Source organism: Clupea harengus, chromosome 2, assembly GCF_900700415.2.
Source record: "Clupea harengus chromosome 2, Ch_v2.0.2, whole genome shotgun sequence".
NCBI lineage: Eukaryota > Metazoa > Chordata > Actinopteri > Clupeiformes > Clupeidae > Clupea > Clupea harengus.
In genome coordinates, this window is record NC_045153.1 from 26,561,059 (window position 1) to 26,574,034 (window position 12,976).

General features: G+C 46.4%; 1 protein-coding gene across 2 annotated transcripts; it reads right to left on the reverse strand.

Moving 5' to 3' along the window:
* Window positions 1-109: 109 nt before the first annotated feature.
* Window positions 110-12,798, reverse strand: LOC105908016 (INO80 complex subunit D). 2 transcript variants are annotated; one of them, XM_031559046.2, is made up of 10 exons: window positions 12,149-12,798; window positions 10,033-10,279; window positions 9,057-9,889; window positions 7,706-7,811; window positions 7,125-7,349; window positions 5,461-5,573; window positions 5,087-5,220; window positions 4,486-4,793; window positions 4,135-4,292; window positions 110-3,955 (listed from the first exon to the last, which is right to left on the reverse strand). In XM_031559046.2, the coding sequence occupies exons 2-10, from the start codon at window positions 10,248-10,250 to the stop codon at window positions 2,988-2,990; spliced, it is 3,063 nt and encodes a 1,020-aa protein (XP_031414906.1). In that variant the 5' UTR covers window positions 10,251-10,279; window positions 12,149-12,798; the 3' UTR covers window positions 110-2,987. The 2 variants fall into 2 exon arrangements, with proteins under 2 accessions (XP_031414906.1, XP_031414900.1); XM_031559040.2 differs by having other exon boundaries at window positions 110-3,985.
* Window positions 12,799-12,976: the final 178 nt, after the last annotated feature.

The window sequence follows — 12,976 nt, forward strand, 5'->3', positions numbered from 1 at the left end:
TTTACATATCTGTGGAATTTTAAAAGTTGTGTATTGTGTGTTCGGAAGATTAGGTTTGTCAGCTTGATAATTATGTGCATTTTAAAAAAACATCACAGCTACACCAGTGTCATATTCCTCACAGCAAGATTTATTTGTACATCAAAAAGAAACAGATCAGATTTTATCACACTATATACAGATATTACATACAATGTTTGTACACATATTACATAATTTTGTACACAAGAAAAATATACATAAAAATGTAAACCTTTGTATACAAAAAATACCTTAGACAAATTAAACAAGGACCAATAACCAAAGGTGACTAGCTCCTATCATTTTTTTTAAAAACAGTAATACAGTACATTCAATGAGTATAGGAATTTGTCAGCCATCTCTCAGATTTCAAGCAGTTACGAGTGCCTACAGAGCCCTGAAGACTTTCTTTTAAGAGGATTGGTCAGTTTTTCCCCCTCAATGTGCAATTAATCTACTTTTCATGCTTTGTGAACACAGCAGTTTTAGGTCTCTGGTGCAAAAAATCATGAGCCATCTTGTGTGAATCCCAGGCCAAGTGTGTGAGAGACAGACACCGCTGGGGGTGAAGCAAGACATGAAGATTACGGAGGTGTTGCTATCCCGTATATGCTCGCCATGTCTTTGGACCTGTGATGATGTCTTGTGAAGGAGTGTAGTGGGGCCTGCCATGGGATTCATTTGGACTATGCTATGAATGAATGGAGTGTATGAGGACCATCTTCATGAGGCGATGCTCTGAATGGGCAGCAACATCTACTCTGGTGGGACAACCTTTAGTTCAGCCTAACTTGCCTATCAGTGATGGTTTTAACCGTTTCCAGTTCATGAATATCAATAAAAGTATGATGTATATTTCTGTCAGTTGTATGTGTAGAGAACCAGTGCACTAGAGATTGCTGCATTAGAAGTCATTATTAAATTGGTCTCTTTGGGCACAAGCTAACTAGTCAAGTCAATGAATAAAACTTGTAGTTTTGCACCCATGCAAGATCCAATCTTTCAGAAGTGGCTTCATGCCAGAGTTTAATAGCTATCAAAAGTACTGCCATACATCATCATAGTCACTGATCATTTTAAATAAATGGGCATACACAAACATCATCTGATAAGAAATCACAAGTATTTTGATAGCCATTAAAAGTACTTCACAAAACACAGGCTCCATTAAGTAACTTGCAAAAGACAACAAAGATCCTTTTTTTTTTTTTAGTTGTTTTTCTTTTAAAACCTCATATTCAGTCCACTGCCACTCATTTAACCTCACCATTAAAACCCCATAGTCTGCTAATCTATGAATATATAATACTTAACAATATAGGCCCATCTTTCAGTTTCTAAAGCTATACCAAGGACTAAAGACTTACTGTTATACAACTGGAAGCATTCTGGGACAAATTCGCAAGATTTTCCTTGTTCTCCTCTAGTGCAAAGCGCCAGGCAACTAAGAACATGAAGGCAGTGAAGGGTTGAAAAAGGCTCTACTCTACCCTGCTGCATCACTGAAGGTCAGGTGTCCTGATGCACGAAATTCTGCTGTGTGACCCAATACAACAGCCATTTTAGCACCTGCAAACTGCTCCATCCGAATTGCACTAGTTCTCCATAGTACCCCACGCACAGATGAGGGGAGGGTCACGTGAGCTGTTCCTACACTATCCCTAATACCTGCATGCATTGTTTGTGAAAAAGATACCTGTTAACCAGACAAAGTTGTTGAAGTTGTTTCCTTGCTTAGGGTACCACAAACATGCCTTAAAACACACATATTTCCAAGACTGAGAATGTGGAGTTCTGTGTGCAAGAGTGGACATAATAATAATTTTCTGCAGTTGTCACACTTTTGTTTCTTCTCTACACCTCCTTCTCTGTGGCCAGAATACTCATGGACCTATAAAGTGGATCCACAACCTCATCAGACAAAGAACAGTTCGGCCTTAACTTCACATTTGATGACAAAACATGTCCTTCCCCCCCCCGTAACACGCTGGTCTGCAACTGGAAAGCAATTCAGGGAGCACAGAGGGAAAGAAATGAAGATTGATACGATATACATCACAATACTGTGAGGTGAGTACGTCAAGGTGTTTTATTGCTTTGAGTAACCAGGTTTACCTCCAGATGTCTACTAGGCCACTGATGAGGCATCTATGATCCACATATTACTCTGAGTTTCTGCATAAACCGGTTAAAAGATTAAATATATATACAGTAGCTTAAAAAAAAAAAACATTTAAAATAATTTTGGCAATTTTCTGCTGTGTGTCAAGCTGGACAGGAAACTTCCTTCATGATGGGATTTGACTTGTTTAAGCAGGCCCTGACATTTATACTGGCATGTGTCTGTAGGGGGCAGTAGAGCCACCTGTGTGTTAACATCTGTATGAAGGGTAGATTAAAAGGAATACAATGATCTTGTAAATGAGGAAGGATATGATTACAGCTATGAGACAGGGCTCAAGTGGAACACTTAAGACTAGACTGCTGATTGAGGCGTTGTTTCCGTCACTGAATGCTGTAGCACTGTCTCTGTCACTACTTCTGGAATTGTGGGTCCTTTGCGGGGTGCTGAGCACATCACTGTCACTGACACCCACCACACTCCCCCGGGGGGGGGGGGGGGGGGGGGGGGGGGAAGAGGAGGGGGCTGCACATGCACCCAACGAGTGGACTCTACACTGGGGCTGATGCAGGCATGCAGTCATGTAGTCATGGCAAGGTCAGGATTAAAACATTAAAACAGGCCATCATCCACTCTTGCGGCATGAACCAAATAAAATAGCAGAAAAAATGTTCTTGATTTCTATGAAAAGATGAGCGGAGATGCTAAGCGAGCAGAGTCCACTGTTTAGCTGATGTGCAGCCACCAGACAAACATACACACACACACACACACACACACACACACACACACACACACACACACACACTCGCTCTTTCAGTCACACTCTCTCTCCCATCACTTCTCAGTTACTGTGCGGGAAGGGGGGAGTCGCACTGTTGGCACTTGCAGCCGTGGCACTGGCGATGGAGAAGCCAGTAGGAGGCGCAGTCGAGCTGTGGCTGGGCTGCACGTCGTTGGGGATGCCACTGTGGGAGGCCAGCTGGTGGCCGAAGACGGCGCTGAACTGTGGGAGCTGCTGCTTGGGCTGCAGCGAGCACAGGAGGTCCCGCGTGGGGGAGGACGAGGACGAGGGCGGGGTGGAGGTGGATGCCGGAGCAGGGGGGGAACCCAGCCCCGTCAGGCCGCCCTGGGGGAGGGCCGAGAGGGCAGCAGTGGGCTGCAAGGCTGCAGGGTGCGTGGTGCAGGGCGGTGTGGAAAGAGAGGTGGAGAGCAGGTGGCCCTCCATCAGGGTGCCATACGACGAGGGGTCGGCGAGAGAGAGGGGCAGGTGGTTCCAGGGGGACCGCGGCGGGCCAGGCACCCCGCTGAGCGGCACCTCCAAGAGGAGCGGCGACTCTGCCTGGAAGTGCCCAGTGTGGGGGGAGGCCATGTGCTCGCTATAGGGAGAGGGCACGTGTTCACTGCTACTGAAGGGGCCGGCTGAGGGCGAGGAGCAGGCCGGGTCGGGCTGGGCCAGCGCGTGGGGCGGGGGAGCGGGGCGCGGGAATGTCCTCTGAGGGTCACTGGCCGCGTGGGCGGCCGGGGTCAAGCTGGGCGTGGAGGCAGCAGATGTGACGGGGACAGGGGCCTGCCGTGGCGGGGGTGGGGGCGATGGCGAGGAGGGGAAGTGAGCGTCGGCCGAGTGCAGCAGGTTCTCCTCCAGCTCCAGGCTGGTGAAGTTCTCTGCAGGCAGCCGGCCGTTGAGCAGGTCCCCCATGCTTCCCGAGGGGACGCCCGGAGCTCCCAGCTCCCCCATGGAGGAGAGGCACACCAGTGAGTCGGGGTAGGAGCCCATGGCCTGCAGTGCTCGCACCAGCTCCTCAGCCTCCTCTGTAGTGGGCAGCAAGTCCCCATTCTTACCTACACACACACATATGAGCTCTGCTATTCACAGACATTCTCACACATCCCAATGTTTGAAAAGCTCCAATAATCACCCCAGTTAGAATCATAAAGGAAGTGTTGACTTCAAAACTCATAGGATCTTTCAAATATGTACCAGCACATACCTTCAAATAGGTCAAAGTCCTGAAGGTCATCAGGAAGCCGTGGCAACACGTCCGAGAAATCCTCCTGGTTCAGTTCAAGGTCGTTTGGAATGTCCGCTATGTCATTGGTGATGTCATCAGGAAGCTCGTCTGTGCTCAGCTCCGGGGTTGAAGGACTCCTGCCACCAAGGACGACAGAAATGATCAACATCCTCCACCACTACAATGGAGCACATCCTGAGGAAAACCATCAGCCACAGAGGAGACCGAGGGCAAAGGCGGTCCACCAGTCGGCACTCCACTTCATCCGGACGGTCAACGCACATCAAAGAGCAGAGAGAGTCCAGGAAAACATGTGGGAGGGTGACTGACCTGACACTGGAAGCGTTGGTGGGCAGAGCCAGACTGGAAGGCATGGCCAGGTTGCCCTGAGGCAGCGCGGGCGGGATGGGCTTCTGAGGCCGGCGCGGCCCTCTCCGTCGCTTCTTCTTGTGTTTCTTGGTGAGCGCCGGCGGTTTGGTCTTCTTCCGTGGCTTGCGCTGCTGCTGCTGCTGCTGCTGCTGCAGCTGGTGCTGGTGCTGATGGAGGTGGTGGTGCTGCTGCTGCTGCTGATGGTGCTGATGATGCTGATGCTGCTGCTGTTGCTGTCTCCTGTTCCCATCCCCACGCAGGAAGTTATCCTGCCACAAAGAAGGTAAAAAAGAGACACACAAAGGTAAAAAACCTACTACACTGTATGGGGTTAACAAAATCACACATAACTGTATCAACACAAATCACACTCAAGAACATTAACTCAATGAAGAATCTACTCCTAAGCAGATGGGCTTTTCACCAACTGCAAAGAACCCTCAAGAGTATTATGAATTCAGGTCTCTTCACTGATAAGTCAAAGAGCCATTGGGGGCTCTAGAAGGCACCTTATTCCTATGGCACACAGTTTGGACGAGTATCTCTACTGTAGGCGACTCACCATTTTTTTGGCATGTTCCTCACACAGCGGGGTCTGATGCGTGATGTCAAAGACGGGGATGGAGCACTGCTGTCCATCGGCAAACTTGGCGGTGCAGCTGGAGAAGAGCTGCTGGCTGCGGTTCAGCAGGATGTCTGACACACAAACCGTGAAGGAAACACACAGGCACCAGGCACTCGGGCTCACAGTTAGAGACAACACATCTGGCAGAGCATTGCAGCCAGCTGCTCCATTAAGTCACCTACGACCAGATCCAGATCATTCTACCACTTCTTGGATCAGACGTCTGCTTCTCAGAGATCATGACACTGTGTTTACAACTCAAGTGTGTATTATTACTCGGTCAACAGTGAGAAGGCGTGCATGAAGGATACGTTGGAAGCAGTGTTGAGTGAAGGGCAGGGCTTTGTCTCCGCAGGCCTGTCCCTTGGTGCTCCCCGTGCAGAGTCCAGTAGTCTCTTTGACGCCCAGTCGCACCTGCTTTGCACTAAGGAGAAACGGCAAGATGTAACTCCACACCAATAATGAATACAGGTGATCTGCTGATACAAAATGCAGCCGCTCGCACGCTTACTAGAACTAAAAAGAAATATGAACACATTTCTCCTGTCCTTGCTGCTCTTCACTGGATCCCTGTCAAAAGTAGATTTCAAAATACTCCTTCTAACATACAAAGCCCTGAACTGCCTGGGCCTGGACCACATTAGGGATTTACGAGTCCCATACTGCCCATCAACAACTCGTCAATCTCAAAATGCACGCCTTCTTGTAATTCCAAGGCTGTCAAACTTGGGGTAGGAAGCAGAACCTTTTGCCATCAAGCGCAAGTCTAGACGAAAAAACTTCCCCTCTTTATTTCTTCCCATAGTTAGGAATGGTGTGTGGAGGTCCAGCACTCATTGCATGGTGTCTGGTGATAGGGCTGTCTTTGCTGTTGCCTCTGTGACTGGCCTGTCAGTCATGGTTGGTATAATTAGCTCCAGACCATCCTCTGGAGGTGGTGTTGGACCAGCGTGCACCATCCCTTACTAATGCTGATATAGGTCTGGGCTGTCAAGGACCCCTCATGCGTCACGCCATACAACTTCTCCTTCATCTGCCGTCTCTGATGTCTGGCTACTGGAACACGTCGTTTTTAAATTGTATACAAGCTTACATCTCTTCTCTTCTCTTCTCCTATAGTAGGACCATCGCCACCAACACTGATGGCCGTGATCACGGTTCTCCACCATTATAATTACGTTTACATTCATGTATATAAGGCAATCAATTACAATACCTAATACCATTCTCTCATTACGTCTTCTCTTCCCCTCTCACTTTAGACTCGCCACTGAGAGGTCTGGCTGTCCCCCGTTTACTGCTGCCCTTTCCAACCTACAACTGCATTCAAAGCACGCATCACGCACGCATTTCGGTTCCTCCCCTAACTACACATTACTCTGCTAATATGATCACAATCATCCGCATATTCTATTACTAAGAACCCTATGAGTACATTGCGACCCTCAATATGTTGTATGACCGTTATATTTGCATCCTGGCATTATGAAGACATTGTGTACCCACTAAGCCACGACTTTGAATGCTAGCGCTCTCCATTTATACCCACTATTAATCTTCTATGCATCATGCACATACCATCTTGTTTGCATTATGTAATCTTCTATGCATCATGTATGTGTTGCATGTATGCTAATATGTTTATCCTGACGCATGTATGTCTGCTTGTTTCCGACCCCCCCCCCCCCATTTTTAATACCAAGCAGATAGGTCCCCCCTTATGAGCTGGTCTCATTTTCTGTTAAAATAGAGTTTTTGTTGCCTCAATGCTTGCTCTAGGGGGTTCAGGCTCTGGGCTCTGTAAAGTACTTTGAGACAATTGTATTTGTTTTTAGCGCTATATAAATAGAATGGAGTTGGACTGAATTGAAATCCCACCACAGAACAACACGTGCCACAGAATAGAGGCAATAGAGAGAAGGAGAGCTGGATACAGTCTGAACACAGCACAGGCCTGGGCCTTTCCCAGCCTCACCTTGAGGAGGATCGTGAGATCTTGCAGAGTGCCTGGATCAGCTCCGCCGTGCAGTCTGGGTCCTTGGCGGCGGCGTGCAGCAGGGCTTTGCGGAAGGCATAACGGTGTCTCTTCTGGCGTGTGGCTGCCCTCTCCTGCCTGCACAGGTGCTTGTATTTGTCCTGCAGGAGCGCGCAGAGGTGGGCCAGCCGGACCCTCCTGGAGCTGCCCGTTTCCTCCAGCGAGCTGAGAGACAGCACAGGGTTACTGCTGGGGATCTTCTCAGCCCCTTTACAACCTATATTGCTAATTCCCAACTACTGAAGTTCTCCACCTGGCACAACTTCATAATACTTCATACATAAACACAGAGACATCAAATGAAAAGAAAAAAAAAATCCCATAACCCAAGTGTTTTGCATAACCCATTTTAATAAACAAATGTGGACCTCCTTCTGAACCTGGATGTGGAACCTGAACTCTGACACACTTCAACAAGCTATGAGAACTTTCTCATCCTACTGTAAGTACACAGCGTCCGCCTGCCCATTTCAAAGTGCAATAACTTCAGTCTGCATGCGCGTGCCGAGCCTGCTACTTACTGGTCTTGCATGGGTCCTTCCTGTAATCTCCCGCAGAGTCGGGAAGGTGACATTGCCTCAAAGTCTTCATAGTCATCCTCTCCACTGTCTTCAGACCAGTCCAACCCTGTAAGACAAAGAGCATATATTTCAGTAATCTGCAATAAGATGTCATTTTTACATGACCTCAATGCATCATTACAGTGTTGGGAATAACTACCTGCATCACAATAATAGATTATCATCATATTATCTTATTACTTTAGATTACAATATTGTGAGAATCATAATATACTGTAATATATATTATCTGCCTACAAATCATACCCCTAAATGAAGTGTCAACATTTTTAACATGTTCATGTGACTTCAAAAGACTGTTTGGGAATGTGCAGTGAACTCCAGAAGAGGATGATTTAGTTATCATCGTAGCTTTCCAGTGCACTAAGTACTTGACGGATTTAACACAGTATTTGACCAAATAACGATACAATGTCTTTACTTTACAGTCTTGTACTTGAAAAACGTTTGTCATCTCCTTTTCTGAGGATAAGCTTCCTAGAGTTCTTACACATGAACTTACTGGCCAAACGCAGCTGGTTAGGAGATACAAAATATGTTTTGAATGCTTTAGTGCATTGCTGAGGGTAATATGTTCCTCTACACTGAGCCTTTCTGTGGCATTCCACTGCCCCAATGGAATAGTGGTGAAAATACCCCAAGACACATAGCTCACGATCCCATGTCATTCAAATCATTCACTCTTAATTCACATAGACTGACCTAGTTTTTCCTAGAATTATCTATACTTTTAACTTCAACCTAATTGATGAGTGATAGCTCACCAAGCTTATTCCAGACAACCCGCTGCACTGTACACCGTACTACAGGACAAATGGCAATAAGCCGAAAATGTACGCATCGAAATCCTTCAATCCATGGATTGCATTGTTTTCACTGGTAAGGCATGATGCAAACTGCCAATATCACAGCCATTCTACGCCACTCGGCCTCTAAATCTATGACTTTTTGTGGAACTCCATCTGCCTCCAAAGTAATGCCGTTGGCCTACCAACCTTTTTACTCATTCCATTCTCTGGCTCCCATACATGATCACTGAGGACAGATCGGCAGACACTCATAGTGTTCCAAAGCCTGATTGTATGTTTAAAGCCCTTATATTCTGCCATCATACTGCTCATTTCCCATGGCAACTACATTGTCATGAAGTACATTGCTTCTAACAAAGCACTGTATTACACCTCTGTACTACAAGTACTACAGGATAGTTAGGATAGGATAGTTAGAGTCACTGCCTCTGTTAGCCAGTGTGAAATAGTAGGATGTTGAAAGCCGGAGAAGGTCAACACACCTAGATGAGGGAAGAGATCTCCGTGTTCCTGCTGTCTCTGGGAGCATAGCTGCACCAGATGCTTGAGCCGCTGTAGGCAGGCCGGGGGTGGCGAGAAGGAAGCAGGGCTCATGGCCACCAGGTGGCGCTGTACAGAGTCCAGCGTGCCAGACAGCGAGGGCGTGGCAGTGAGTAGGCCTTTCCTGCCGAGGGAGGGGCCAGACGACTGCACCGGGCTGGGCACTGTGCTGGGGGCCAGCCCAGGAGGCAGTGAAGGACCGGTGTGAGGTGGTGCTGGCTTGCATAATAAACCCTGCTGGGAACCCTGGAAGGAGTAGGAGGACAGGCTGCCAGAATGCTTGGGCAGCTGGAGGAGTCCGTGCTGGAGGGGGAGCTGGGTGCGTAGAGGGGAGGAAGGGTGAGGGCCAGGGTGCACAGAGGAAGGGCTAAAGTGCTCTGAGCGAGGCTGGAGGTGGTCAGCGTCGTGTGGCAGCGGTGGTGGTGGCGGTGGCGGCGGAGGCAGTCTCTGACTGAGCACCAGCCGACTCTGCGGCTTCTTCCTGACTGACGAGCCCTTGCGTGGGATGCCTTCCTCTGCCTCCATGTCCTCCTCGTAGAAGGCGAATGGGTCCAGGTGTTCCCCATCTGGCAGGGGCAGCAGGCGGGAGCAAGGTGGCGAAGGCGGCGACTCGTCCAGGCCATTGGAGGCCTTCAGCGCCAGCGAGGGCACGGTGATGTTGAGAGCCACCGAGTCCAGGTGAGAACGCCCGCGCATCTCCTCCAGCGCTTCATGCTTCTTCTTGCGCTCCTTCTTGGGGATGAAGCCCAGCACCTGCAGGTGGCTGTTACAGTATCTGGGAAAGAAACAAAAACAATAATACTCAGAAGGGCAACCAACACGACACCTATATGCTAAAGTATACCAAATAACCTTGACTTAGGCCATATGTTACTTTGTTTCACATCTGTGTTTTTGGTTTGGAGGATAGGGCCTCACCTGCGGTCCTCAGATTTGGGGATGGGGTTGGTGCATCGCTGGCTGTTGTACTTAGCCACATATTCACATTGCTTGAAGGGAGCGGTCTTGTCCTCTAGAACATGACGGATGCAGAAGGCATAGCCGTTGAGTCTGCGCTGCTTGCAGAGCTTAGGGCTATACGAGCACAATGGCTTATTGTCTACCTCCGAGAAGTGTATGTGTTTGCCCTCATACATCACGTGACTCTTGTCCTTGACAACATCAGCTGATGTGGGAGGCCAGAGAAAAAAAAGAATAAGATTAACATCATGAAAAGTCAGCTTGTCAGTTTTTCCTATGTTTTACCCTAACAGTGACAGAGCACGAACATTTTGGCAACGCTGAGGAGGGGTGTTGATTTGAGATAAAATGCTCAAAGGCATACCTTGGATTGGTGACGACTTTACACAGTGGAACTGTGTACTCACATGTTTTGGTGATGACTCATAAACTTTACACACATTTTCACCACATGATTTTCTGACTTTTCCGAACCAATCATCACACACACAAACGCAATGTGCATCTTTATCGTAGTTTAACAGACCAGAAGTAACAACATCAGTGGTAGAGACGCTGGTACTCTTCAGTAGCGAGAAGAGATGTGTATATACAAACACTGTCAACTGATATTTTATCTCTTGAAATCCCTGACCAAAATAATTAATACATGTTTAGAAGGTTTGAGCCTGAAAACTTTTAATTCAGTTTACCAGTTAACACGACACCCATGATATGAATCCTTTAAAACAGTCATAGTAATGCCACCTGAAGAGGGGGCAACCAGACGTTCTATGCTAGGATAGATAACGTGTAACCACACAAAACTTCCACACTACCAGGATCTTACTTGGTGCCAAACGTTCGAGGGGAAACCGAAAATAAGCCATCAGCGTATAGATTGTTCTCATAAGGACCGACAAATATTTAACCAGCTCTTGTTGATGGCCTCTTTTTACAACAAACCAACAAAATGAGGATAATGACAGATGGATACAGACTCAAGTACTACGTTATCCTTGAAAAATAACGTTAACTTGCTATCATATGTATTCTTCCTGCTCAAAGTAAGCATGGCAGAAACATTAGAAAGTTAATACAATCAACAACGCCTTGTAAGTCATTGTTAACTTATACTGTTGCTCATTTTACAACAGATCTGGCTAGCCAAGTCATCGAATTTGGATAGATAAATGAATTGACCTGATACCAAAACAATAGTATTGTTAGCTCATGCTAGGTAGCTGACCAGGTAAACTGCAGCCAACTGAAACCAAAATTGGCTAACGTTTACGGTTACCCCTAGGAACTGGTTAGCCAGCAAGACGATTGGCAAACTAGCAATCGTGAAATATATATATATATATATATTGAGCTCGATTAATGTGATGAAACACCTGTCAAATAATGTAACAGTTCAACTGATAGGCATCCATCTCTCCAGCTTACAGAACAGTCAGCGCTGACCTAACCAATCAAAAATAGAAAAACTAGCTTGCTATAATGTTAGCTGGCTAGTAATAATAATGTTAATCTATCAAACTCGTTAGCCACATCAAAGCTAAAAACATTGCTAACGATAAGAGGCCTTTAGCCAGGAAACGGACATATTACTTCTATTTTTCATTACACAGGACACATTACACATCACTGGTGATAAAACTACAAAGATAAGGCTCGATTTTATAAAAGAGTATTTTATGTCACTACAAACAATTGAAAGGTAATGTGTAAAACAAACAAAGGCTATGTAATGTTAGCTAGCTAGTTAGGTGTAAGGGGCCTACCAAAACAGGCCTCCAAAACAAAACATTGCTAAATACAGCTAGCTAGCCTGCGAACTCGTCACCTTCTCTCAAATATAAATAGCGAAAGCACGGCATAATGGGTCATCAATGTATTCCCAGGTACAAAAAATTGCAATGTGTGTTGCAATTATACTTCTGTACAATGCGTAATAAAAGTCAGCGCAAGGCTGAAGACAGGGCCTAACCATTATTGTGACTGCGGCCTCGAGTAATACCTCCCTGACCTCCTCGCTTAAAACTGGGATACTTCAGAAATTAAGCCCATGGCTGCAAAAAGATAAGCTTACCTTTAGTTGGTATTGGCTGAGTAGGGTATTCGCTTCGATTTGCCTGTAGAATTGCCTAACACAGTCGGCTATAGCTACCAGATCGGGGTCGATATTCGGTATGTTTTGGTAATTGATCCTTTTCCTATCCGTGAACCATTTGAGATAAGATTACTACATTTAAACGTTGTTACCCACAGCACACATTAGCAGTTAAAAGCTGCTGTGGTATTAATTCAGTCCACGGTGGAGTCTCCTCACAGCACCACTATCGGCACTGCGGGGACATGACAACAGCCTACTGCTCAACAACAACTTCATCTACCATATTGGAAATTCAAGTCTATGTTACAGTGAAACCGACATTAGATGTGACTTCTAAGTAGTTCAACTATTCAGATACATTTGGAGTGTTGGTTATTCAATTGTTGGGTCTGTATGAAGTTGCTGAGCACAGCATGTGGCTAATTGAAAGAGAGAATCAAGCTTTATTGCACCACCAACCCTCACTGTATAAACTGGTCTTTCCACCGTAGAACTGTTGATTTCCTTCTGGCCATCCACAGTGAGGTATGACATAGGATAATATGCGCGTGAAGGGAATCATATTCGCAGTTTCAACTTACACTCCATCAACAAGAAAAAATGACAATTGCAGTGTCTTTTCATTCATTGAGGAAAAGATAGAAATTAAAAAAATCTACACAACAATCATCATGGATACTTTTATAATAACGTTAGAGCAGCTATTACCCCCACTACAAATTGAAACAAGTGCCTGTCTTAGATTGCCAGCAAGCTACTGGTACATTTGTGCTCTGCCTTAATGGGTGACAATATAATCTAACC